The sequence below is a fragment of the Pristiophorus japonicus genome, chromosome 22 (genome assembly GCF_044704955.1).
Source record: "Pristiophorus japonicus isolate sPriJap1 chromosome 22, sPriJap1.hap1, whole genome shotgun sequence".
Lineage (NCBI taxonomy): Eukaryota > Metazoa > Chordata > Chondrichthyes > Pristiophoridae > Pristiophorus > Pristiophorus japonicus.
This window is the reverse complement of record NC_091998.1, coordinates 27,255,404-27,281,988: the sequence shown is the minus strand read 5'-3', so window position 1 is coordinate 27,281,988 and position 26,585 is coordinate 27,255,404. Positions and strand designations below refer to the sequence as shown.

The 26,585-nt window shown below is 50.5% G+C and overlaps 1 protein-coding gene across 1 annotated transcript in view; it reads left to right on the top strand.

The window, feature by feature from the left end:
• LOC139234584 (L-threonine ammonia-lyase-like) overlaps positions 1-18,546 on the top strand; it is a 74,227-nt gene extending 55,681 nt beyond the window's left edge. The window contains exons 10-11 of the mRNA XM_070865272.1: positions 372-429; positions 18,427-18,546. Coding sequence (XP_070721373.1) covers positions 372-429; positions 18,427-18,525 — 157 coding nt within the window. The 3' untranslated portion in view covers positions 18,526-18,546. The remainder of the gene's footprint in view (positions 1-371; positions 430-18,426) is intronic.
• The last annotated feature ends 8,039 nt before the right edge of the window (positions 18,547-26,585 follow it).

The following is a 26,585-nucleotide window of genomic DNA, read 5'->3' as shown; positions in this document are numbered from 1 at the left end:
AAAATGGTCGCTAACTGCCAGCATAAACCACTGGACCAATGATGACTGTCTACGTACAACGTGGCTAAAGTTACACACAGTGCAATGACCATTTGCAAAAACCAGACACCTGATGCCAGTTCCCTCGGTGTCCGTAATTCACACTTTTCACTGTAACTATTCGGCATTCCAAGTGAACTTTTTTCTCAACATGAGCCGACCTGGTCTAATCCCATTTCACTGCTTGCCCTCAATACTTTTTCACATTTGTTTTTTCCAACTACTTATTTCCTTTAAAAGTAATGATGAACTCTGACTCTCGTTTTTGCTGTCTTTTCTTCACTCTTTTTTCCTCTCTCGCACTCTCTCACTCACTCTCTTTCTTTCCTCAGGGTTTTGAATGTTATTCACGAGCGGTCATTTGTCACCTCAGATATCTTCAGTGTCAAGGTAAGAAAGAATTGAAAGTTGAGGTCAAACGAGTTCAGTATTTTGCTGTTAAATGTAGTTTAATTAATAGTCACCAACTTTTTAAAATATTTGTTCACGGGATGTGGGCATCGCTGGCAAGGCCGGCATTTATTGCCCATCCCAAATTGCCCTTGAGCCGTCTTCTTGAACCGCTGCAGTCCGTGTGGTGAAGGTGCTCCCACAGTGCTGTTAGGGAGGGAGTTCCAGGATTTTGACGCAGTGACGATGAAGGAACGGCCGATATATTTCCAAGTCAGGATGGTGTGTGACTTGGAGGAGAACGTGGAGGTGGTGGTGTTCCCATGCGTCTGCTGCCCTTGTCCTTCTAGGTGGTAGAGGTCGCGGGTTTGGGAGATGCTGCCGAAGAAGCCTTGGCGAGTTGCTGCAGTGCAGCTTGTAGATGGTACACACTGCAGCCACGGTGCGCCGGTGGTGGAGGGAGTGAATGTTTAAGTGGTGGATGAGGTGCCAACCAAGCGGGCTGCTTTGTCCTGGATGGTGTCGAGCTTCTTGAGTGTTGTTGGAGCTGCATTTGTCCAGGCAATGGAGAGTATTCCATCACACGCCTGACTTGGCAGAATGCAGTGATTCTTGGGGCTTGGATTCAAATACAGCACAGATTGGAAAGAATGAATGATCTCCCTCATTGGACACTGGGTATCATGCAAGTATCATCCATTCACCCTGTCCTGTCACCCCCGCCCCCCCCCTCCCCCTCAGGACTTAGCGATTTCCAGCCCGAGGAAACCTCTATGGGGTAAAGACTCAGTCAAGTACCAATGGTGTGAGTTGGAACCAAATTTGTCGGGGATTCAGAGATGTATTGGATTATTGAAAACCCTTCATTTATTTGATACAGAACATCCTAATAAATCAAGTCGGGACAGGACTGTATGTATACAGGTGCAGCGTCGAAAATCTGGAGTTCCGGAATGTTCCGGACTCCGGGACGATCGGTGGCAGGGTCGTCCGGAATCCGTAAAATGTTCCGGAATCCGGACCCAATGACCTTGCCGACCTCGGGGCTCCACCGCTGCCTGACCTCGGGCCTCGCCTTGCCGCCGCTCACCTCGCCCGCCTCACCGCGGGGCCTCCTCGCCGGCCCGCCCAACGACATCCTCGGCGATCTGGCCCGTGCGACAACATCCTCATCGGGGCCGGTCCGATCACTTCCTTGGCGGGGCCCGCCCGAACACCTCCTTGGCAGGGCCTGCCCGAACACTTCCTTGGCAGGGCCCACCCGAACACCTCCTTGGCAGGGCCCGCCCGAACACTTCCTTGGCAGGGCCCGCCCGAACACCTCCTTGGCAGGGCCCGCCCGAACACTTCCTTGGCAGGGCCCACCCGAACACCTCCTTGGCGGGGCCCGCCCGAACACTTCCTTGGCAGGGCCCACCCGAACACTTCCTTGGCAGGGCCCGCCCGAACACTTCCTTGGCAGGGCCCGCCCGAACACTTCCTTGGCAGGGCCCGCCCGAACACCTCCATGGCAGGGCCCGCCTGAACACCTCCTTGGCGGGGCCCGCCTGAACACCTCCTTGGCAGGGCCCGCCTGAACACTTCCTTGGCAGGGCCCGCCCGAACACCTCCATGGCAGGGCCCGCCTGAACACCTCCTTGGCGGGGCCCGCCCGAACACTTCCTTGGCAGGGCCCGCCCGAACACCTCCTTGGCAGGGCCCGCCCGAACACTTCCTTGGCAGGGCCCGCCCGAACACCTCCTTGGCGGGGCCCGCCCGAACACTTCCTTGGCAGGGCCTGCCCGAACACCTCCATGGCAGGGCCCGCCTGAACACCTCCTTGGCGGGGCCCGCCCGAACACTTCCTTGGCAGGGCCCGCCAGAACACTTCCTTGGCAGGGCCCGCCCGAACACCTCCATGGCAGGGCCCGCCTGAACACCTCCTTGGCGGGGCCCGCCCGAACACTTCCTTGGCAGGGCCCGCCCGAACACCTCCTTGGCAGGGTCCGCCCGAACACTTCCTTGGCAGGGCCCGCCCGAACACTTCCTTGGCAGGGCCCGCCCGAACACCTCCCTGGCAGGGCCAGCCTGCCCGAACACCTCCTTGGCAGGGCCCGCCCGAACACTTCCTTGGCAGGGCCCGCCTGAACACCTCCTTGGCAGGGCCAGACGGCCCGAACACCTTCTTGGCAGGGCCCGCGCGAACACCTCCTTGGCGGGGCCAGTCAGCCCGAACAGCTCCTCGGCAGGAATCCCTCCCACTCTTTCTGACGTTCCGAAATCCGGAAATACCCAAACCTGGGCTCGGGTGATTCCGGATTCGTGACGTCAGAAACAAATCGAAAGTCTGAAAAAGCCCGGAATCCGGAATGGACTCGGTCCCAAGGGTTCCGGATTATAATATGCAGGCGATTGCTCAGTGTTTGTGAGGTAAGGGTATCAAGGGATATGGAGCTAAGGCAGGCAAATGGAGTTGAGGTACAGATCAGCCATGATCTAATTGAATGGCGGAGCAAGCTCGAGGGTCTGAATGGCCTACTCCTGTTCCTGTGTGTTAAGGGTGCCACCAAGGAAACAAGGACAATTTGGAAGGTCTGTCAGCATGAATCTAGCTCAGAAAGTGAGAATGGATGTGGTTTCTACGAAGGCCATTAATTAAAGAGTTCTGGCAGTTGATTCTTACCAGCTCTGGATATATGGTCACAGCACAATGGACGTCAGAGTTCAACAATTGATGAGAAATGTAACTCAGTCATGTCACACACCGGGAAGTGTGGTGCTAGGGGTGAGGCGAAGGGCTAGTACAGAGTCTAATGAATCTCCCCATCTCTTCACCTTAGCATTGGCGGCCGTGACTTCAGCAGCCTAGGCCCCTACACGCTGGGATCCCTCCCTAAATCTCTCCACCTCTCCAGCTGCCTCTCCTCCTTGAAGAACCCTGCCTCTTTGATCAAGCTTTTGGTCACCCTCCTAACATCTCCTTCAGCTCAGCCTCCATTTTGTTTCTTACACCTCCGTGTTCCAGCTTCGAACGTATTTCTATGGTAAAGGTGCTGTATAAGTGTAAATTGTTGTTGCTGCACATCGGAAAATTTTGCTCTGCGTTTCACTCGTGCTGTACCTGACTTGGGAATGCTTGAACGGGCAGGTCAGGGGTGTAATGTATGTACCTGTGAGGATGCTCACAGAGCTGCTGCATTGTGAGTGGCTTAGCCAGTTCACAAGACTCAATAAAACACCAACCAGTTGGATTCAGGGGATCCACGATGAGGTATGCAGTTGTGAGCCGAGTGGATGAACTGGTAATGTGTAGTGTGATTGTTAAACCTCTGTTAATAAGCCAACTAGTTCTTAATGTGTTGCTATGAATGCTTACGCTAAGAACCCATGAAGCAAATACATTACAAGGGGCAACTTTAGCCAGCGTTGAACCCACCCTGCATATGACCTGGGACTGTGTGATGCCAACAGTCGTGGCTCTGGGGGTGCTGGGCCCACAGCAGTTTGTGCGCTGCCTCAGCCTGCATCCCACAAGGCCGACCGTAGCTCTAAGTGGGGCATTGCTTTATCACCATTCAAGGCAGCCCTTTAAGGACCATTTCCACGCAGTGTTCCAGGCCTCTAGCGAGCTCCGATCTCCCCTCACAATCTCCGCACTGCCCCCCCCTCCCCACAGTCTCCGCACTGCACCCCCCCCCCCACAATCTCCACACTGTCCGCAACCCCCCCCCACCCCACAATCTCCACACTGTCCGTCCCCCCCCCCCCACCCCTCACACAGTCTCCACACTGACCACCCATATAGTCTCCACTCTCTGCTAAGCTGTTCTTGGGCCTGTTGCCCCATTGCTGGATAAGTCCCAAGCCGGAAATCCAAGATCTGTTAGAATCAGCAACTTGAGACCTCAACGGCTGGATGAGAACACGGATTGAAACCTTGCGTTCGCCCCTCAATGCTCTGTGGCTCACACCGGTGCGATCCAGTGTGGACACTGCGGCTGTTGTTCATCTCTCAGCCTGGGGACAGGAAGGGAAATTATTTAGGTGAATATTCCGTGAATAGTTCCCAAAAGAAAAATAAACCTACGCATCGCAGACTGGGGAACTTTTCCCCCACCAAAATCCAGGATGAAATCATTTGGAACGTTCAAAGGCAATTCTCCAAGGCTGATCCGTTCAGTTACCGATGCTATTTTGGTCAGCCCAGCCGTACGAGACCTACCTCGAGGGTTACGAGAGGGCCAACTAACTATGAATTGGCTCACTGTTCGATATACAAGCACAACTGTTGCTTAAAGGAAATGGTGCGAAAAGTATTGTTGGCTTGCTTCAGGTATGGTGAACAAACAGCCAGACGGTGGAGTCCCAGGAGGAAATCTCCCAGACCAGTACGGGTTTGGTAGTGTCTGGTCTGCTTGGCGTTGGTCCTCCACAAGACTCCACATCCGCCAGTTATTTACCTGCTACATCCAGATATAATCTGAGGTAGTGTAATTGGCCCTCTGCCTCTCAGTCACTAAGTTCACTTTCTCACCGATGAGTCATGTTCTCGACCTCCGTGATTTCACTAAACGTGAGGAGGCCAAAGCAAGCATTCCCGTCTCTCCCCAGAGCTTAAATCAGATGTTAGGAGCAGAGCTTCCTGCTGCACAAGCTGGGTGTTCCTGAATACTGGAATATCCGTGCCATCTAATGTTCAAGAATCCGGCAATCAAAAAAAATTCATTGTTGCTTCCTAAATCCATGCCCATCTTTCCCACAACTCCTTGTTTGAATCCCTCCAATCAGGTTTCCTCGCCTGCCACAGTACCGAAACGGCTCTCATCAAAGTCACAAATGACATCCTTTGTGACTGTGGCAAAGGCAAACTATCCCTCCTCGTACTTCTTGACTTGTCTGCAGCCTTTGTCACAGTTGACCACTCTATCCTTCTCCCAACACCTCCCCACTGTCGTCCAGCTGGGTGGGACTGCACTCGCCGGGTTCCATTCTTAGCTATCTAATCGGAGCCAGAGAATCACCTACAATGGCTTCTCTTCCCAACCCCGCATCGTTACCTCTGGTGTCCCCCAAGGATCTATCCTTGGCCCCCTCCTATTTCTCATCTACATGTTGCCCCTTGGCGACAACATCCGAAAACACAGCGTCAGTTTCCACATGTACACTGATGCCACCCACTACCACTTCTCTCGACCCCTCCATGGGCTTTAAATTGTCAGACTGTTTGTCTGACATCCAGTTCTGGATGAGCAGAAATTTTCTCCAATTGAATATTGGGAAGACCGAAGCCATTGTTTTCGGTCCACACCACAAATTCCGTTCCCTAGCCACTGACTCCATCCCTCTCCCCAACTCCTGTCTAAGGCTGAACCACACAGTTCCCAACCTTGGTGTCATGTTTGACCCATGAGCTTTTGACAATAAATCCGCAACATAACTAAGACCGCCTATTTCCACCGCCGTAACATCAGCCGTCTTTACCCCTGCCTCAGCTCATCCGCTGCTGAAACCCTCATCCACGCCTTTGTTACCTCTAGACTTGACTATTCCAATGCATTCCTGGCTGGCCTCCCACATTCTACTTTACTTAAACTTGAGATGATCCAAAGCTTGGCTGTCCCGTGTCCTAACTTGCACCAAGTCCCGCTCACTCATCACCCTTGTGCTCGATGACCTACATTGGCTCCCGGTTAAACAACGCCTCAATTTCAAAATTCTCATCCTTGTTTTCAAATCCTTCCATGGCCTCGCCCCTCCCATCTCTGTAATCTCCTTGAGCCCCACAACCCCCCCCCCCCCCACCCGCCAAGATATCTGCGCTCCTCTAATTCTGCCCTCCTGAGCATCCCTGATTATAATCACTCAACCATTGGTGGCCGTGCCTTCTGTTGCCTGGGCCCCAAGCTCTGGAATTCTCTCCCTAAACCTCTCCACCTCTGCCTCTCTTTCCTCCTTCAAGACGCTTCTTATAACCTACCTCTTTGACCAAGGTTTTGGTCACCTGCCCTAATTTCTCCTTATGTGGCTGCGAATTCTTTGTCTCATAATACTCCTGTGAAGCACCTTGGGATGTTTTACTACGTTAAAGGCGTTATATAAATACAAGTTGTTGTTGTTATCATTAAACACCAAAATCTGCACCAAGCCAGAAATACACAGCAGGTCCATCAGCTTCTGAAACGAACTAAACCCGGCTCGTGTTCTGGGTGTGGCCCTTCAGGTGGCACTATTTCGAAGAAGAGCAGGGGAGTTATCGCCGGTGTCCTGGGGCTAATATTTATCCCTCAACCAAAATCACTAAAACAGATTATCTAGTCATTTTCACATTGCTATTTGTGGGAGTTTGCTGTGCACAGATTAGCTGCTGTGTTTCCTACATTACAACCGTGTCCACACTTTAAAAAGTACTTCATTGGCTGTAAAGCGTTTGGGACGTCCTGAGGTTGTGAAAGGCACTATATAAATGCAAGTTCTGTTTTTGAATTACCTGAGTACTGACACCATTGTTGCTTGGGCCACTGCCTCAGCTGGGAGTGACACAAACTTTAAAATTAAATTAACTACTTTTCGCCAAACCCTAAAGAAACCATATTAGCTCATGTCATGAATGGCATTCCAATAAAAAGTATCATTGCTTTCTGACCATCTGGGGGAGCGGAATTAAAGAAAGAAGAAAGACTTTCACGACCACCAGCTGTCTCAAAGCGCTTTACAGCCAATTAAGTACTTTTGGAGTGTAGTCAGTGTTGTAATGTGAGAAATGCGGCAGCTAATTTGCGCACAGCAAGCTCCCACAAACAGCAATGTGATAATGACCAGATAATCTGTTTTTGTTATGTTGATTGAGGGATAAATATTGGCCAGGACACCGGGGAGAACTCCCCTGCTCTTCTTTGAAATAGTGCCGTGGGATCTTTTACGTCCACCTGAGAGGGCAGATGGGACCTCGGTTTAACGTCTCATCCGAAAGACGGCACCTCCAACAGTGCAGTGCTGGAAGTGTCAGCCTAGCCAATTGTTAGTCCAATTGTAGGCTCCTTTAAATTAATTCTCCATTCCATGTGGACAATGAGATCAGAGCAGATGGACAGGGCTGATTGATAACAGACAGTGTCCGTGGTGATTCTTTGTACCAGCACATCAGTCCTCCCAGAGCAACGGTTACATAATGAGAATAGGGGCTTCATCGCTGGCAGGGCGGAGTGGTATCTGTGAGGAGCCATTATCCCTTTGCCAATGTGGGAATGCAGAACTAATGGATTAGATCCATGTCCCGAACTACTGATAGTGTGTGACTGGCTGTATCATTCACAGTCCGAGACACTGACAGTGTGACTGGCAGGGCCAATCATAGACCAACACTTAGCCAATCGTATACTAACCCACTCACTTTCATTGTAGGTACAGTCACAGGAACAACGTGCGAGTACGTCAGTCCAATCTCACCACTTGTATTTTGACTGTTTTTGAACCGTGCAATGCTGCAGTTTTGCAACAGCCAGAGGGCTGGATGTGGGGTGTTTCCCACCAGGCTGTCAAGGATTTGGCCGCCTCTCAATCACCCAGTAACAGCACACAACATTGGAACTCTCTCACATCGCCAGCTGTCAGCATCTGGAGTCGGAATGATCCACAGCTTCCGGCCAGTATTACATCTGCTGCTGGCTCCCATTTTATAAAATCTCCCTCAGGAAAGAGAATCACTTCTCTGATTCTTTGCCTCAACCATTCTAAGTCTCCTGCAGGTTCCTTGAGCTGATATTACCTTACTCAACTGTTACCAGGAGAACAATACAGCACATTCAACTTGTGTTACTGAGGGTGTTGTGAACTTGTGTCATGTCTGTTACTGCTGGGCAGTGTGCTGTAACGGGGGTCTCGTGTAATATCTGTTACTGGTAGGGCAGTGTGCTGTAACAGGGGCCTTGTATAATATCTGTTACTGGTAGGGCAGTAAATAATGGACAAATTGAGCCAGGAGTAATGTAAGTTAACTTAACTGTGCTTTTATAAAACCCAAAATGGAGTCCCAAACCAACATGAACCAGCATGAGTACAGTAACTGTGAATAGCTCCCACAGGGACATAATGCCCGTCCTGTGAGCTGTAACAAATCATTAAGAGTATGAACACAACAGGCAGTGTGCTGTAACAGGGACTTGGTGTAATTTCTATTGCTGGTGGGACAGTGTGCTGTAGCAGTCCTCTTGGATTATATAAACATCCCAGGGAGAGTATTGGAAATGTGAGGTCATCCACTTTGGAGCTAAGAACAACCGATTAGAGTATTTTCCAAATGGTGAGAAGCTGGGAGTTGTGGAGGAGTGGAGAGATTTAGGAGTCCGTGTACAGAAATCACTAAAAGCTAGCGGACAGGTGGCAAAAATAATTAAAAATACAAAGCAAGGGGGCTGAACTGCACAGGGGTGGAAGTTATGCTGCAGCTTTATAAAGCTCTGGTTAGGCCACACACTGAGCACTGCGTTCAGTTCTGGGCACTGCCCCTCAGGGAGGATATATTGGCCTTGGAGGCGTAGTTTCACCAGAATGATACCGGGGCGAAAAGGGTTAAATTATAAGGGCAGGTTGCACAGACTAGGCTTGTATTCCCTCAAGTATAGAAGATTAATGAATGAACTAACTTAGGGTGTTTAAGATGATTAAAGGATTTGAAAGGTTAGATAGAAACGATTTCTTGTGGTGGGGAGGAGTCCAGAACAAGGGGATAGAACCTTAAAATTAGAGCCAGACCGTTCAGGGGTGATGTCAGGAAGAACTTCTTCACACAAAGGGCAGTGGGAATCTGGATCTCTCTCCCTTAAAAAGCTGTGGAGGCTGAGGGTCAATTGAAAAATTCAAACTGAGATCAATAAATTTTTTTAGGTAAGGATATTAAGGTATATGGAACCAAGGCGGGTAGGGTTAAGATACAGATCAGCCATGATATGATTGAATGGCGGAACATGCTCGAGGGGCTGAATGGCCTACTTCTGTTCTAATGCTCCTAAACATGCTAAAGGCATAGACATGATGCGTAGTCATCCCGCGAGTTCCAGACATTGATGTCAAGGCCAATTTAATGGCTTAAGCTCTGATGTGCCAACATTTCTGAGCAGCTTACTGTGATCCTCTCATATCTCACTCTAGCACACAGTAAGATAGTTATATCCCAAGATATTTTGAGTGCAACGGTAATACGGTTGGATACTTTCTTGGGAAGGTGCCACTCTCACATACTGCCTGATCCCTGGGCAGGAGGTAAGCTTTGCGATTCAATCTCTGCATCACATTATTCAGCATGCCAACCTCGAAGAGGCTCAGTGGATCATTATTATTCATGTTCATCCAAGTAGTTATTCTATAAGACTTTTGGTGGTTTTCAAAACAACCCCCGTATCTGGTGCAGCAGATTCCAGTTTCCTGTGAACTTGTAGCCCGGGTGCTCATGGTTAATGTTAAGACGGGGTTTCAGATCCCTCATCAGTGCTCTGTTAGCTGGCCTCAGGTAGTGTGGCAGTACTACAGGTACTACCATAGGCTGCAGTACCTCCGGGATCGGATGGGCGTATCAAACAAGGTTCCCACTCCCAACACAGCGCCCCCCCCCCCCTCCCCCCTGCTGGAGGCACATGTCAGTGGACTTTGGATAACATCAGTATCTGACTTAGAAACATAGGAACAACCCCTCTAGCCTGTTCCACTAGCCATTCAATTAGATCATGGCTGATCTGTACCTCAACTCCATTTATCCATCTTTGCTCCATACCCCTTAATAATAACAAAAAGCCTTTAGTTGACTGTGAGAGTATCCACGGTCGAATTACATGCCAGCGGGCACTGTCGAGGCTCCCACATCAACAATGGTCGCTTAGATTAGGTACTCAGTGCACGTAAAGGCGAGGGGAGAAAGCTGGAGAGAAACAAAAAGAATATGTTCAGCCATTTTTCTTCAGCAGAACAGATACCCAGACCAAGACAGTTGGTCATTTCTACCACCATGAGGAAAGATGGACACTCCAGCACTTATCAGCAGCATCATCATACGCAGTCCCTCGAATGAGGATGACTTGCTTCCACATGAGTTCACAGATGTTTCAATGAAGGAACCGATATTCCAGTCCTGAACTCCAGTTCAAAGGGTGGAAGATGCCTGTGCATGGATTTTTTAACATTGCATATCAGCCACCACACGGGCTTGACAGAGCTAGGCCTTTATCCAGTGGCAAGGGTTAACCAGGACGACTGGCAACCTGCTCTGCTGCACGGGCCAAGTGTGCACACATATCGCAGTGTGGGCTGGTTCGTGCTGCCCCTGGCTCTTCTGGGCCCCGAACCCTCATTTGCCGCACCTCCGCCATGATCTCTCGCCGCTCCTCCGCCACAAAACACTCGCCGCACCTCCGCCACGATCTCCCACCAAATCTCAGCCACGCTCCCTCAACGCTCCTCCGCCTCAATCACTCGCCGCACCTCCGCCACAACCTTTCCACTCCTCTGCTTTACCAGGGCCCCACCGATGCTCCTCACGCTCCAAACAGTGACCTGGTTCCTGATGACATCACCCATTTGTGTCAGCTCGCACTGGAAGTTATAGTGGTATGCTCAAGCTCTCTTATGGCCCGATCTGCGGAGGTGTTCTCTCACAGGTCGGGGGGGGGGCCTTGACCTCATCAGCATAGTCCCTCTATTGCCTTGCCCCTCCCTACCTCTGTAACCTCCTCAAGCCCTGCAACCCTCCGAGATCTCTGGACTTTATGTTTCCACAGTCAGCCGTGGCTCAGTGGGTAGCACCCTTGCCTCTGACAGTGCAGCACGTTGTAGTGGGTTCAAGTCCCACTCCGGTCACTTGAAAACAAAAATCTAGGCTGACACTCCAGTGCAGTGTTGAGGGAGTGCTGCACTGTCAGAGGCACCGTCTTTCAGATGAGACGTTAAACCGAGGCCCCGTCTGCTCTCTCAGGTGGATGTAAAAGATCCCGTGGCACTATTTCGGAGACTAGTAGAGGAATTATTCTCGGTGTCCCGGCCAAAATTTATCCCTCAATCAATAACACTAAAAACTGATGATCTGGTCATTATCACATTACTGATTGTGGGAGCTAGCTGAGCGAAGTTGGCTGCTGCATTTCCTACATTACAACAGTGATGACACTCTAAAAGTACTTCATTAGTTGTGAAGCGCTTTGGGACATCCTGAGGTTCTGAAAAGTGCTGTAGAAATGCAAGTTCTATTCTACAGTCAAAAAACCATACAGAACACTCAGTATGATGAGAGGCACTCGGTACAATCAGTATAACCGCTGTCTGCATACTACTACAACAATAAAGAACACATGGGCACAAGCCCACTCCAGCCAGCTGTCTAACGTAACTTTAAAGCACGATCTCTCTGCACCTGCCCTCCGGCTCAGGCCCGCGAGTCACTCCCTTCTGCTGCTCTTGGTGTCTGTGTTCTGATTTTTTTCATAGCCTCTCTGACAGGAATCGCAACAGGCTCCCAACACAAGAGTGCAGAGCGCCTGTCTGAATAACAGATTGTCCATCGCTTCAGTCTCTTGAGAGAACTTCCTCCCTCACATTGTCATTACTGATCGGCCTGTCGATCCATAACTCAGCCTGGGAAAGAATCCCAAACCGTGACTAGAGGTCCTACAAATGACCTCAGTGACTGCATCTAACGAAGGGAAAAAATATATCAGCTCTGCCACGCCCATTTGCTTGCCCAGGAATGATGTGTGTGAGGTGTAATGTTTGTACCTGTGAGTATACTCACAGGTTCGTAGAGCTGTTGATACAAAAATAGTTGTAGAGCTGTTGAACTCTCCGTCTTCAGACCCTGCAGAGATACCTGTACATCGAGCCCCCTCCTAGATGACGTGCGCTGGCGACATATTTCTTCCGCCACCAGTACTGCCTCAATTACGACATGCAGCTCCTGTTTGTGAACCTGGGAGGCATCCGGACCGCCTTGCGGGGGCTGCCTGTCTTTTACCAGGAATTCATCAGGGTCTGGAACAAAGTCACCACAAAGCGCAGCTCTCCACCGTCTGGAGTGGCGGCTGTCCTGCAGGAGCCGCTGCTCAGGAATCCGTACCTCCACGACCGTGGTTTTAGGTGGCAGTTGGACAAGAGGGCTGTGGCTGGCGAGGTGACCAGGATCAGGGACCTGCTCGATGGCGGAGGAGCGGGCTGGATGGCGTCAGACATGCTGGCACGGCGCCTAAACTGGGCCGACGTCTGGCACGCGGCCGATGCCATCGAGTCGCTAAAAACAACGCTGGGCCCTGACTCCATTAGGTGTCGAGGAGGCTCAAGCACGTGGGGAGATCCTGTCCGAACTGACTCCCGTCTGGACAGAATTCCTCATCAGCGCCAAACCCCGAAACCTCCCTCGGGAGCCGGCGCCTCACAACTTAAGCCGCCTCGGGTAAATCCCCTCCGTGCCTTTCAGTTCTGCTCCTGCACACTCTCCACCTTGCCATCCTCGTCTGCCGTCCGGACACGCCATGGTGCACCATCTTGCCATCCGGAGGAGGCGGGGGTCCCCGATGAGTGCACTCTATGTAGGAGTCCTCCCACTATTTATCGGGGACTTGGCCTGGAGAGTGGTGCACGGAGCAGTCCCGTGCAATAAGTTTTTAAGTCGGTTCATGGGCTCCCAGGCCTCCTGCAATTTCTGCGGTCTGGAGGAGTCCGTGTTCCATTTTTTTAATGAAATGTGTGAGGTTGCAGCCCCTACTCCATTATTTAAAGGGGCTGCTTCTCAAATTCTAGTTGCACTTCAGTCCCACACTCTTGATCTTTGGGCACCCTGTGCGGAGGGGAGCGGGCAGGTCGGAAGGCCTCCTCATAGGGCTGCTCCTGGGCATGGCCAAAGGGGCCATCAGCCGGTCCAGGCAGCGGGTGGTCGAGGGGATCGTTCAGCCCGACTGCCTGCCTCTCTTCCACGGTTACATCCAAGCCAGGGTGTCCTTCGAGATGGAGCACGCGGTGTCCACCGGTACGCTCGCGGCCTTCCTCGAGTGGTGGGCGCCGGAGAGACTGGAGTGCATCATCACCCCCGGCAACCAAATTTGAATTTGATTTTATATGCTTTAAAGTTTAATTGTTTTATTGCCGGGTTTAGTGCCCCCCCCCCCCCCCGCCGTTAGCCAGGGGGCATTTGTAAAATTTGTGTTTTTTAGTGCCCTAAAAAAAAAGAAACAAAAAAAAAGGGCACTTGAAAAGTGTTTGGTGTGTCCCCCCCTTTTAATCAGGGGGCACTTGACTTAATTGATTTTTTGTTTTGCAACAAAAGAGTTGTAGAGCTGTTGAACTTTTCGACTTCAGACCCTGCAGAGATACCTGTACGTTGAGCTCCCTCCTAGGTGGCGTGCGCTGGTGACATATTTCTTCCGCCACCAGTACTGCCTCAATTACGACACGCAGCTCCTGTTTGTGAACCTAGGAGACGTCTGGACCGCCATGTGGGGGCTGCCTATCTTTTACCAGGAATTCATCAGGGTCTGGAACAGAGTCGCCACCAAGCGCAGCTCTCCACCCTCTGGAGTGGCGGCTGTCCTGCAGGAGCCGCTGCTCAGGAATCCGTACCTCCACGACCGCGGTTTTAGGTGGCAGGTGGACAAGAGGGCTGTGGCTGGCGAGGTGACCAGGGTCAGGGACCTGCTCGATGGCGGAGGAGCGGGCTGGATGGCGTCAGACATGCTGGCACGGCGCCTAAACTGGGCCGATGTCCGCCGCGCGGCCAATGCCATCGAGTCGCTAAAAACAGCACTGGGCCCTGACTCCGTTAGGTGTGTCGAGGATGCTCAAGCACATGGGGAGATCCCGTCCGAACTGACCCCCGTCCGGATGGAATTCCTCATCGGTGCCAAACCCTGTAACCTCCCTTGGGAGCCGGCGCCTCACAACATAAGCCGCCTCGGGTAAATCCTCTCCGTGCCTTTCAGTTCTGTGCGGAGGGGATTCCATTACGGGCTGGTCCTGCACCTTGCCTTCCTCGCCTGCCATCCGGACACGCCATGGCGCACCATCTTGCCGTCCGGAAGAGGTGGGGGGCCCCGATGGAGTGCACTCTACGCAGGAGTCCTCCCACTATTTATCGGGGACTTGGCCTGGAGGGTGGTGCACGGAGCAATAAATTTTTAAGTCGGTTCACAGGCTCCCAGGCCGCCTGCAATTTCTGCGGTCTGGAGGAGTCCGTGTTCCATGTTTTTATGGAATGTGCGAGCTTGCAGCCCCTATTCCATTATTTAAAGGGGCTGCTCCTCAAATTCTGGTTGCACTTCAGTCCCACACTCCTGATCTTTGAGCACCCTGTGCGGAGGGGAGCGGGTAGGACAGTTCCTGGGCACGGCCAAGGGTGCCATCAGCCGGTCCAGGCAGCGGGCGGTTGAGGGGGTCATTCATGCCCGACTGCCTGCCTCTCTTCCGCGCTAACATCCGAGCCTGGGTGTCCCTGGAGATGGAGCATGCGGTGTCCACTGGTACGCTCGCGGCCTTCCGCGAGAGGTGGGCGCCGGAGGGCATGGAGTGTATCGTCACCCCCGGCAACCAAATTTTAATTTGATTTTATATGTTTAAAGTTTAATTTGTTTTAGTGTACCCCTCCCCTTTTATAGGGGGCACTTGTGTTTTAGTGCCGAAAAGAACCCACAAAAAACACCAAAAAGAAAGGGGCACTTGAAAAGCGTTTGGAGTGTACCCCCACTTTAATCAGGGGGCACTTGATTCAATGTTTATTTCTGTTACAACCAAAAAGAGTTGTAGAGTTGTTGATACAAAAATAGTTGTAGAGCTGTTGAACTTTCTGTCTTCAGACCCTGCAGAGATACCTGTACGTTGAGCTCCCTGCTAGGTGGCGTGCCCTTGGCGACGTATTTCTTCCGCCAGCAGTACAGCCTCAATTACGACATGCAGCTCCTGTTTGTGAACCAAGGAGGCGTCTGGACTGCCATGTGGGGGCTGCCTGTCTTTTACCAGGAATTCATCAGGGTCTGGAACAGAGTCGCCACCAAGCGCAGCTCTCCACCGTCTGGAGTGGCGGCTGTCCTGCAGGAGCCGCTGCTCAGGAATCCGTACCTCCACAACCGCGGTTTTAGGTGGCAGGTGGACGAGAGGGCTGTGGCTGGCGAGGTGACCAGGGTCAGGGACCTGCTCGATGGCGGAGGAGCGGGCTGGATGGCGTCAGACGTGCTGGCACGGCGCCTAAACTGGGCCGACGTCCGCCGTGCAGCCGATGCCATCGAGTCGCTAAAAACAGCGCTGGGCCCTGACTCCGTTAGGTGTCGAGGAGGCTCAAGCACATGGGGAGCTCCCGTCCAAACTGACCCCCCGTCCGGATGGAATTCCTCATCGGCGCCAAGCTCCGAAACCTCCCTTGGGAGCCGGCGCCTCACAACTTGAGCCTCCTCCGGGAAATTCCCTCCGTGCCTTTCAGTTCTGTGCGGAGGGGATTCCTGTACGGGCTGCTCTTGCACACTCTCCACATTGCCATCCTCGTCTGCCGTCCGGACATACGATGGCGTACCATCTTGCCATCTGGAGGAGGTGGGCTGTCCCCAATGGAGTGCTCTCTATATGTACGGGGGCAGTCCTGTGCAATCGGTTTTTAAGTCAGTTGACGGACTCCCAGGCCTCCTGCAATTTCTGCGGTCTGGAAGAGTCCGTGTTCCATATTTATGTTGGGCACTCTGGGCAGAGGGGAGCAGGCAGGTCGGAAGATGTCCTCGTAGGACTGCTCCTGGGCATGGCCAAGGTGGCCATCAGCCGGTCCCGGCAGCGGGCGATCGAGGGGGTTGTTCAGCCCGACTGCCTGCCTCTCTTCGCGTTTACATCCGAACCAGGGTGTCCCTGGAGATGGAGCATTCGGTTTTCACCGGTACACTCGTGGCCTTCCGTGAGGGATGGGAACCGGAGGGACTGGAGTGCATCATCACCCCCGGGAACAGGATTTTAATTTAATTTGATAAAGTTGCCTTGTTAATTTGGGTTTATGGGTTCTAGCGCCCATTAAAAAAAGGGGTACTTGATTCAAACGTTCTTATAAAAATAGTGTAGAGCTGTTGATTTGGGGGTGGCTTAGCCAGTCACGTGATTCTCACAAGGCTCAATAAAACCCCAGCCAGTTGGGTTCGGGGGATCCACGATGAGGCAGGTGGTTGTGAGCCTGGTGGATGAACTGGTAATGTGTAGTGTGATTGTTAAACCTTTGCTAATAAACAATTAGTTCTTAATAGCAATGTGTTGCAATGAATTCTTAAGCAAAGAACCCATGAAGCAAATACATTACATGTGGGGAGGCTTTGGCAAGGACAGGTTAAGGATCGGCTATGATGCCCCTCACAGTTAGATAGTCTGCTGGTCCTGACCAGCTCGGCTCACACATGAAGAATGGCCACGGGAGTGGGAGCAAGTGGAACTATACCACATTATGAGTGAGCATCTTTAGGAGGGAGGGGAGCAAAAAGTGAAGGCGGGGGTTGGAGTGTCCTCTTGCACATCCCCCACTTCCTTCACCCACCATTGGCCGCTGTGCCTTCCGCCGGCTAGGACTAACTTCTAGAATTACCTCCCAAAACCTCTCCGCTTCTCTCTCTTTCTTTAAAATGCTCCTTGTTGTGTATGCAGACTATGGATGTACTCTCTGTGTCGTCACTATGTGGTTGCACAAGATGGAGACTTGCTTACCTGATGTACTATTAATAAGGTTTACACTGTGTACATACATGCTGGCACCACTAGAGGTGCAACTGGTGGAGACCAGGGGTTTCCTGCCCTGGTGACAGGGCCCAGTATAAAAGGCTGCCCACCATGCTTGTGCCTCACTCTGGAGTTTGGAATAAAGGACCAAGGTCACTACAGTTTGAGTACAACACATTGCCTCGTGGAGTCATTCATAAGTGCATCACAGACATAATACTCCTTACCAGAAAAACTCGACTGCCTAACTTGCACCAAGTCCCATTCACCCATCACCCCTGTGCTCGATGACCTACATTGGCTCCCAGTTAAGCAACTCCTCAATTTCAAAATTCTCATCCTTGTTTTCAAATCCCTCCATGGCGTTGCCCCTCCCTATCTCTGTAATCTCCTCCAGCTCCACAACCCCCCCCGAGATGTCTGTGCTCCTCTAATTCTGCCCTCCTAAGCATCCCGATTATAATCGCTCAACCATTGGTGGCCGTGCCTTCCATTGCCGAGGCCCCAAGCTCTGGAACTCCCTGCCTAAACCTCTCCACCTCTCTACCTCTCTTTCCTCCTTCAAGACGCGCCTTAAAACCTACCTCTTGTCACCTGCGCTAATTTCTACATATGTGGCTCGGTGTCAAATTTTAGCACATGATACTCCTGTGGAAGCGCCGTGGAACGTTTGACTACGTTCAAGGTGCTATATAAATACAAATTGTTGTTCAAACCTACCTCTTTGACCAATCTTTTGGTCACACCTGTCCTAATATCTCCTTATGTGGCTTGGTACAAATCTTTTGTCCGATTACTCTCTTGTGAGGCACCTTGGGACGTTTCCTGTGTTAAAGACGCGATGTACATGCAAGTTGTTGTAGAGCATCCCCCACTTACAGTTACAGCAGGAGCGGCGAGAGACTGTGGAGGGATGTGATCGGGGCCCAGGAGAGGTGCGAGTTCAGGGCCAGGGGCCCAGGGGCAGCACGGGCCAGCCCACACTGCGATATGTGTGCGCACTAGGTCCGTGCATCAGACTTGGTCTCCAGTCGTCTTGGTTAACCCCTTGCCACTGGACCAAGCCCTCGCTCTGTCAAGCCCGTGTGGTGGCTGGTGTGCAATGGCCACCACACGTTAAACAAATCCAGGCACAGTTAACTTCCACCTTTCACGATGTAGTTCGGGATCCGGAATGTTAGGAGGTCCTTCATTGAAACACCTGTGAGCTCATCCCTTTTTGGCGTGGAAGCAGGTCATCCTCGCTTCGAGGGACTGCCTATGCTGATGATGTTGTCGTTGGATGATGTCACCGCTCACATTGTTGTTTTTTTTCAGGTGACCTGTGTTATCGAGGTCCGAGACAGAACACAAGCGCTACAGCTGCAGCGGACCCTGAGCGAGCGCTACGCCACAATCACCTGGCTGGAACGGTAAGAAGTCCGAAGACTGGAGCGGATAAAGGAAAGTGGGTTTCGCTGGAGGAGCACAGCAGGCGGAGAACAACATGAGGCGCATGTTACATTTTGCACGTAGTTTAGGCAGATGGTTTAAGGCTCTCACGCGGTCAGTCACCTGCGGGAAATTGTTCAAGGTGTTGCCATCAAGCCCCCTATACCAGCAATCACCTCCAGTAGGTGTCAGCTGTGGCTCAGTGACTAGCACTCTTGCCTCTAAGTCTAGAAGGTGGCGGGTTTAAGTCCCACTCCAGAGACTTAATCACAAAATTCAAGCTGATACTCCAGCGCAGTACCAAGGGAGTGCTGCACTGTCAGAGGTGCTGTTTTTTGTTCTGAGGCCCCATCTGCCCTCTCAGTTGGATGTAAAAGATCAAATGTCACAATTCTGAAGAAGGGCAGGGGAGTTCTGTGTTCTGACCAATAATGATCTAATTTCTGCTTTTGGAACTTTAACTGAGAACACATACTGGGCACAAGAATCACACATTGAGAGCACATATCGTAATTTTGGACCAAGAATCACACATATCGGAATTTTGGGCACAGAGTATGTTCAGGACAGAGCAAAGTGCACCCGACTGTTGGATAGACAGACGACACCAATCAAATACATTTCTGTACTTCATGGCAACAGAATTGTAAAAACATTGCCAATGTTAGAGTCAATGGGAATATTTGTAATTCCGGGCGATGGTGCAACACGGGTGAATCAGCCGCCCATCGTACATCAAGCTTGATTTTCTTTTCTATTGAAGTTAATGGAAGGGAAAATCCGACGTGATGTAAAGTGGGTGGCTAATTCGCCCGTTTTATACCATCGATTACCCCCGATTGCTTTCAACAGATCACTTCCACATGGAGAGGCCGAGAGAGAGAAACCCACAGCACAGCATCGATAAGTTTCTAAACACCGGGGTTTATGATTTGGTTGCACACGGAGGAAGTCTTACGATGGATCAGGCACACAGCTACTTCATGTCAAAGTGGCATGTCGCAACCCCCTCCCTCCTCCCCATCACCCTCCCCCTCCCCCTCTCCCATCCCCCACCTCCCCCTTCTCCTTCCCCCTTCCTCCCCCCTTCCCCCTCTCCTCTCCCCTCCCCACCCTCCCCCTCCCCTTCCCCCTATCCCCCTCCACTTCCCCCATCCCCGTCCCCTTCCCCCTTCCCCCTCTCCTCTCCCCCCTCCTCCTCCCCCTCCACTTCCCCCCGTCCCCCTCCCCCTCCCCCTCCACTTCCCCATCCCCCTCCCCCTCTCCCCATCCCCCTCCCCTTCCCCTACCTCCCCACCCCTCCCCCTATCCCCTTCCCTTACCTCCCCACCCCTCCCCATCCTCTTCCCCCATCCCCCTCCCCTTCCCCTACCTCCCCTCCCCTCCCCTCTCTCCATTCCCCCTCCCTCCATCCCCCACCTCCCCCCTCCCCACCCAAAATACTGCAGGAGTGTGAATCAAAAGCAGAAAATGCTGGCAGCCTCTGCAAAAACAGGAGAATATTAATGTTTCAGGTATAAACATTTGAAACAAAGAACTTGCATTCATATAGCGACTTTCATGACCTCAGGACATCCAAAAACGCTTCACAGCCAATGAAGCACTTTCGAAGTGTAGTCACTGTTGTAATATGGGAAACGCAGCAGCCAATTTGCGCACAGCAAGCTCCCACAAACAGCAATGTGATAATGACCAGATCATCGGTTTTAGTGATATTGATTGAGAGATACCGGGGAGGATAACTCCCCTGCTCGTCCTCAAAATAGTGCCATTTACATCCATCTGAGAGAGCAGGCAGGCGGGGCCTCAGATTAACGTCTCAACCGAAAGTCGGCACCTCCGACAGTGCAGCACTCCCACAGCACTGCACTGGAGTGTCAGCCTAGATTAAGTTTCTGAAGTGGGACTTGAACCCACAACCTTCTGGCTCAGAGGCAAGCATGCTAACACTGAGCCATGGCTATCACCTTAGATAGGCCGAAGGGTTCTGATAAATGGTTATTCCTGAAAGGCTGATATTTTCCTTTCTTTAAGGGGGCTGCCGGACCTGATGAGTGTTTCCAGCATTTTCTGTTTCTGTTTTTCTCTCGGATGCAGTCAGTCATCATAAGGCTCCAGCCAGGTAGATTCTTGGGTCATTTGTATTCAGGTTTAAGCCCAGGCTGTGTCCTTCAGCAGTTGAAGTAGGCCCTTAATCCAGCACTATTAACAATTAGCAATGCCGATGACATCATTAGCATTTCCAGTTGAAAGGAAAACTATCCAACAGATTAAGGGAAAAATAAAATTAATAACAGACCTTCCGACCTGAGGGAACTTTAATAAGTATAAACCCCCCGGCCAAGCACAGAATATGTGGAGCCAAATTGGCTGGGATCCAGGGGCTGCCTTGGGCCTCCAGAAATTTTGAGTTGTCACTGATTCTTCTTTTGTTCTGTTTTATACAAAATAAGCCAGTTAGCGAAGTAATAAAATAAGTTTATGTATGTTAAAAGATGAGGGTAATTGTTTGGAAATGAGGGTAAGTTGAAGGTCTACGAAAGCACTTTCATTAACTGAAGGGTCACTCTCTCTTCAAGCGTTCAAAGTAACCAGAAGACTGAGCAGTGAAATGGTTTATGTCTCACTGCATAAGAACATAAGAAATAGGCGCAGGAGTCAGCCATTTGGCCCCTTGAGCCTGCTCTGCCATTCAATAAGATCATGGCTGATCTGATCCTGGCCTCAACTCCACTTCCCTGCCCGCTCCCCATAACCCTTGACTCCCCTAGAGTTCAAAAATCTGTCTATCTGGCCTTAAATATATTCAATGACCCAGCCTCCACAGCTCTCTGGGGCAGAGAATTCCAGAGATTCACGACCCTCTGAGAGAAGAAATTTCTCTGCTTTAAATGTGCGACCCCTTATTCTGAAACTATGCCCCCGAGTTCTAGATACCCCCACGAGGGGAAACATCCTCGCAGCATCTACCCTGTCAAGCCCCCACAGAATCTTATACGTTTCAATAAGATCACCTCTCATTCTTCTAAACTCCAATGAGTATAGGCCCAACCTGTCTGAGGTAACTGTGCAACATGGTCAAAAACTGGCTCAACATGGACACCAACTTGGGTGGGTACGGTAGCATAGTGGTAATGTTACTTGACTAATAATCTAGAAGCTTGGACTAATAACTCGGAGATGTGAGTTCAAATCCCATCACGGCAGCTGGATAATTTAAATTCAGTTACCTAAATCTGAAATTTAAAAAAAAGCTATTATCAACATCATCTTCATAGGCAGTCCCTCGAATCGAGGATGACTTGCTTCCACGTCAAAAAGTTCACAGGTATTTCAATAAAGGACCTAAAATTCCAGGTCCCAAACTAAATATTGAAGGGTGGAAGATGCCTGTGTGTGGATTTTTTTAACGTGCGGTGGCTGTTGCACACCAGTCACCACACGGACTTGACAGAGCTAGGTCTTGGTCCAGTGGCAAGGATTACCCAAGACGACTGGAGACCAGCTCTGCTGCACGGACCTAGTGTGCACACATATCGCAGTGTGGGCTGGCCCATGCTGCCCCTGGGCCCTTGCCTCTTCTGGGCCCCAAACTCACGCCTCTCCCGGGTGCCGATCTTGTCCCTCTACAATCTCTCCCCGTTCCTTCGCCCCGACCTCGCCGCTCCTGCAGTACCTGCCCGCGCTCCAATCACCGACCTGGATCTTGGTGAGGTCCCTTTTCACTGCTGTTGCTCTCCTGCTCCAGCACCTGCTGCTCCCTGGAATGGTATGTCGTCACGCTGCTCCTTCTGCTCCCCGATCTGCTCCGATGGTGCTCGCAGTAATGATGACCATAAAGCTACCAGATTGTTGTAAAAACCCATCTGCTTCAGTAATGTCCTTTAGGGAAGGAAATCTGCCGTCCTTACCCGGTCAAGCCTATATGTGACTCCAGACCCACAACAACGTGGTTGATTCTTAACTTGCCCTCTGAAATGGCCTAGCGAGCCATTCAAGGGCAATTAGGGTTGGGCAATAAATACTGGCCTTGCCAGCGACGCCCACATCCTGTGAATGAATTTTAAAAAACTAGGGTTGCCAACTCTGATTAGACGTAGGTTTCATCAACTGACCTCCCACCTCCTACTGCCCCGCCCCCACGCTCCCGCCATTGGTCGCACGACCCGTCCATCCTCCTGACGCACTCCCGTACCCATGCCGATTGGAAACCAAACAGACTCCTCGTTAGCCAATTGGGTCAGTCCTGCCTGTCAATCAAACAGCTTTCCCCCCCACCCCTCCGTCTACAATATTTTTACAATGAATAAACAAAAGTGTTCAAAGAAAAGGTTTTAAAACACTAATTTTGTTCACGTCCCGATGATTTATCTCCCGGTGCGGCGGCAGTGTCCTGGGGGTTAATCTTCAATTCCTGGAGACTCCAGGGCAATCCTGGAGGGTTGGCAACCCTAATACCAACTGGCGGTCCAGTGGTGGACAAGGACCCGCCCGCCATCTTATCAAATCGCAGTGAAGATTCCTGTAGTTCTAACTTTACAGTCGGACCGCATGGACCAATTTATAATTATAGCTCTAGAATTTCAGTTTTACTAGAATTGTGACTTTTTTTGGTTTTTGTTTAATTGAATGGCCAAGAAATGTCACCAATTTTTACATTGATAAAATATAGAACTATTTACCCAAACTCTTTATTAACAATTTCTGAAATAACGAATAAGAAATATCTGCAATCTGTATAAAAGTTGTACCTTGGTAGCTTAGGGAAGGCCAGGAGGCGTAGTCACATTCTAGAATTCTAGCAGGACCCCTCTTATTCAGCCATCTTGGTGGCTGCGCTGATGCCTGCTTTATGTTGTAGTTCAAAGGCCGTCATTCGCAAAGCTCCATTAGAGTGAGCACTGATGGCCTGTTAGACAGTGGGTAATGTACAGCCGAGGGAGGCAGGGAGTCACATAGAACTGGAAGGCTTCAATCTGGATCTGTGCTGAGTTGGGTGATCACTCAACTGGGGCAGTGCAGTTGGTCCCTGGGGTAGAGAAGGGAAACTTAGCAAAGACTCCTACTCATGATGGCTATCCAGTGACCCATGCAGGTAGGTGCGTGCATGTGTGAGTGTTGGGTGGGGCCACAATGTTCATTGAGTGTAGGCAAGACCCTTTCTTCTCAGCTGAGTGTAATGTGTTTGCTTTGTGGGTTCTTTGCTTAAGAATTCATAGAACACATTACTATTAAGAACTAGTTGGTTTATTAGCAAAGGTTTAACAATCACACTACACATTACCAGTTCATCCACCAGGCTCACAACCACCTGCCTCATCGTGGATCTCCTGAAACCAACTGGCTGGGGTTTTATTGAGTCTTGTGAACATCACGTGACAGGATAAGCTGCTCACAACTCAACAGCTCTACAACTATTTTTGTTGTATCTGTAAAACAAATGTAAATCAAATGCCCCCTTATTAAAGAGGCACTAAAACCGACAATTTAAACAAATTAAACTTTAAACGGTTAAATTAAAATTTGGTTGCCGAGGATTGATGATGCACTCCAGTTCCTCTGGCGCCCACCTCTCACAGAAGGCCGCGAGTGTACCGGTGGACATCGTGTGCTCCATCTCCAGGGACACCCTGGCTTGGATGTAACCACGGAAGGGAGGCAAGCAGTTGGGCTGAACTCAACAGCTCTACAACTATTTTTGTAGAAAACAATAAATAGATCAAGTGCCCCCTGATCTCAACAGCTCTACAAACCTGTGAGCATACACACAGGTGCATATATTACAGTGAAGGACAATGAATTCCCTTAAACATTGGTTACGGAGCAAGGCAGTCCAGGAATTTGTCTTCATGGGCCACGTATAAAGTTTAGATCCGTGACCCCTTTCATTTGTATAAATATCTCAAGCTCATGACACCAACAAATCTTGGTGTTCGGATTTGGGATTTTCCACCAATGAGGCGGCAGCACAAGGAACAGCCCTTTCCGAACCATCAGACCCGCAAAATAAAAAAATTAATATAAGCGCACACAGGACTGAGTTGCCTGGGCTTCAAGGGCTAGATCGGCTTCAGGAGTTGCCAGGACCCTGGCCCCACAGGTCGAACTCCTCTATTCTGAAGTATCGTCTACAAGAAGCCAGGTGTTGCAAGGTTTCAATTCTGAAGGATTATGTCTCATTGTGTAAAAGCAACTGCAACCTGTACATGTGACTGTGTAATTCCAACTGATATTGTACTAGATAATAAATATCTGCACTGAATGCAAATCAGGCTTCGTTTCTTGTGTCTTGGGGCCTGGATTCCAGTGTGGACTAAACTTACGGTCTGAGGTCTCCTCTACGGGCTGAGGAGATCCTATGTGGAATGGTTTGGGGCAGTTCTGGTTCCTCCTGGGCTTGAGCCCACAGTGCACGATTTCCCATTGTTAACAGAACCCTCAGGTCTCCCCCATTCAAGGTATAATTATTATTTTTACTGTTTTTACCAAAATGCACTGCTTCACTTTTATTGACATTCAATTCCGTCTGCCACCTTTTCAATATCTTAGCAACATTTCCTTGCAGCTTGCCTTTGGTCTGCAGAATTAATTACTGGGCCTCTTATTTTAGCATTGCCTTCAGATTTGGACACCACTCCCTCTAGCCCTAGATCCAACTCATTGACGCACGCAGCGGACAAAAGTGGTCCCACAACAGAACCCTTTGGGACAATGCTACCCACTTCCAATCACTTTGCGAATCCACCCTTAAGATTGCAATTGCCTCCTGCGTGGGACCTTGTCAAAGGCTTTCTGATAGTCCCTGTACATCACATCCGCCGCATTTCCCCCTCCACCATATCTGTCACCTCCTCAAAGAACTCTGCCAGGCTTGTCAAGTGTGAACCTCCTCTCTGAAATGGCTGCTTCTGACTAATTTGTCTTCATCGAGTAGTTGATTTATCTTTAAAGATTCGAAGTGTTCCTACCACAGATGTTAAACTATCTGTCCTCTGGTTACCCAGGTGAGCTTGAACTCCCATTTTGAAAATGGCTATTACATTGGCGACTCTTCCATTTCCCGGCACACATCCACCCTCAGATCCCTTAGGATCCTTAGAGGGACCCCTTCAGGTCCTGGCACTTTCTCAGCCTTAAGCCTAACTAACTTCCCTCATACTTTCCTTTAATTTATTATGCTATCTCTCATCTCACAAACAATTTAGCATTTGCCTCCTCTCCAGTATCCTTCTCTCATAAACATTTGGTAAGAAATTAGTGATTGAAGTCTGGAGCCCTGTTTGGCAGTCTGTAGAATAAAAACCGTCTGCGAGCCTAAGTACATACGAGCAATGACGGACAGGTAAAGACCCTCTGGTCCATCGAGCCTGTCCCACACAATTGCAATATCTTGTGTGTGTATCACAATATATACACTCCCCATCCCACCCAAAACCATGTGATCTCCTGGGAGAAGCAAAAAACAGATGAAAAAAATACAGGCTTGGGGAACAAAATCTGGGAAATTCCTCTCCGACCCATCTAGGCGGTTGAAAGTAGTCCCAGGGATCACTCTGGTCCTGAATTCCCTGTAGTACCTGTCTTCTGCAAGAGGTGATGCCCGCCCCAGCCAGAAACAGGTCCAGCTCTCGCTTGAAGGCCCTTCTTCTTGGACTCGGTACTGTCCAAGACCATTTTGCAAGTTGAGCAAGGCCCACCACCCTGATCCAGCCAGAGTCAACCCACTCCATGTCAGAAGGTGTGGGCGAGGCTGTGATACCTCCTGAAGATCATGATTGTAACACACAGCAGCACCACAAGAGTTAGAGCTTAAACCAGACTTCTCTCCATCTGCATGACCACAAGTCTGCCTGTCGCAAGCTGCCCTTCAGATTCCCAAATCTTTGCAGAAAACCAATGGTGACGCTTTACACACTGCATCTTGCTGTGGAACTCCCGAAAACATCCTGAAAACCCAGACAGTCCACAATCTTCACACAGTACATCCTGCATACCCAAACAGTCCCTAATCTTCAGTCCAAAACTTCCTGAAAATCCAGATTGTC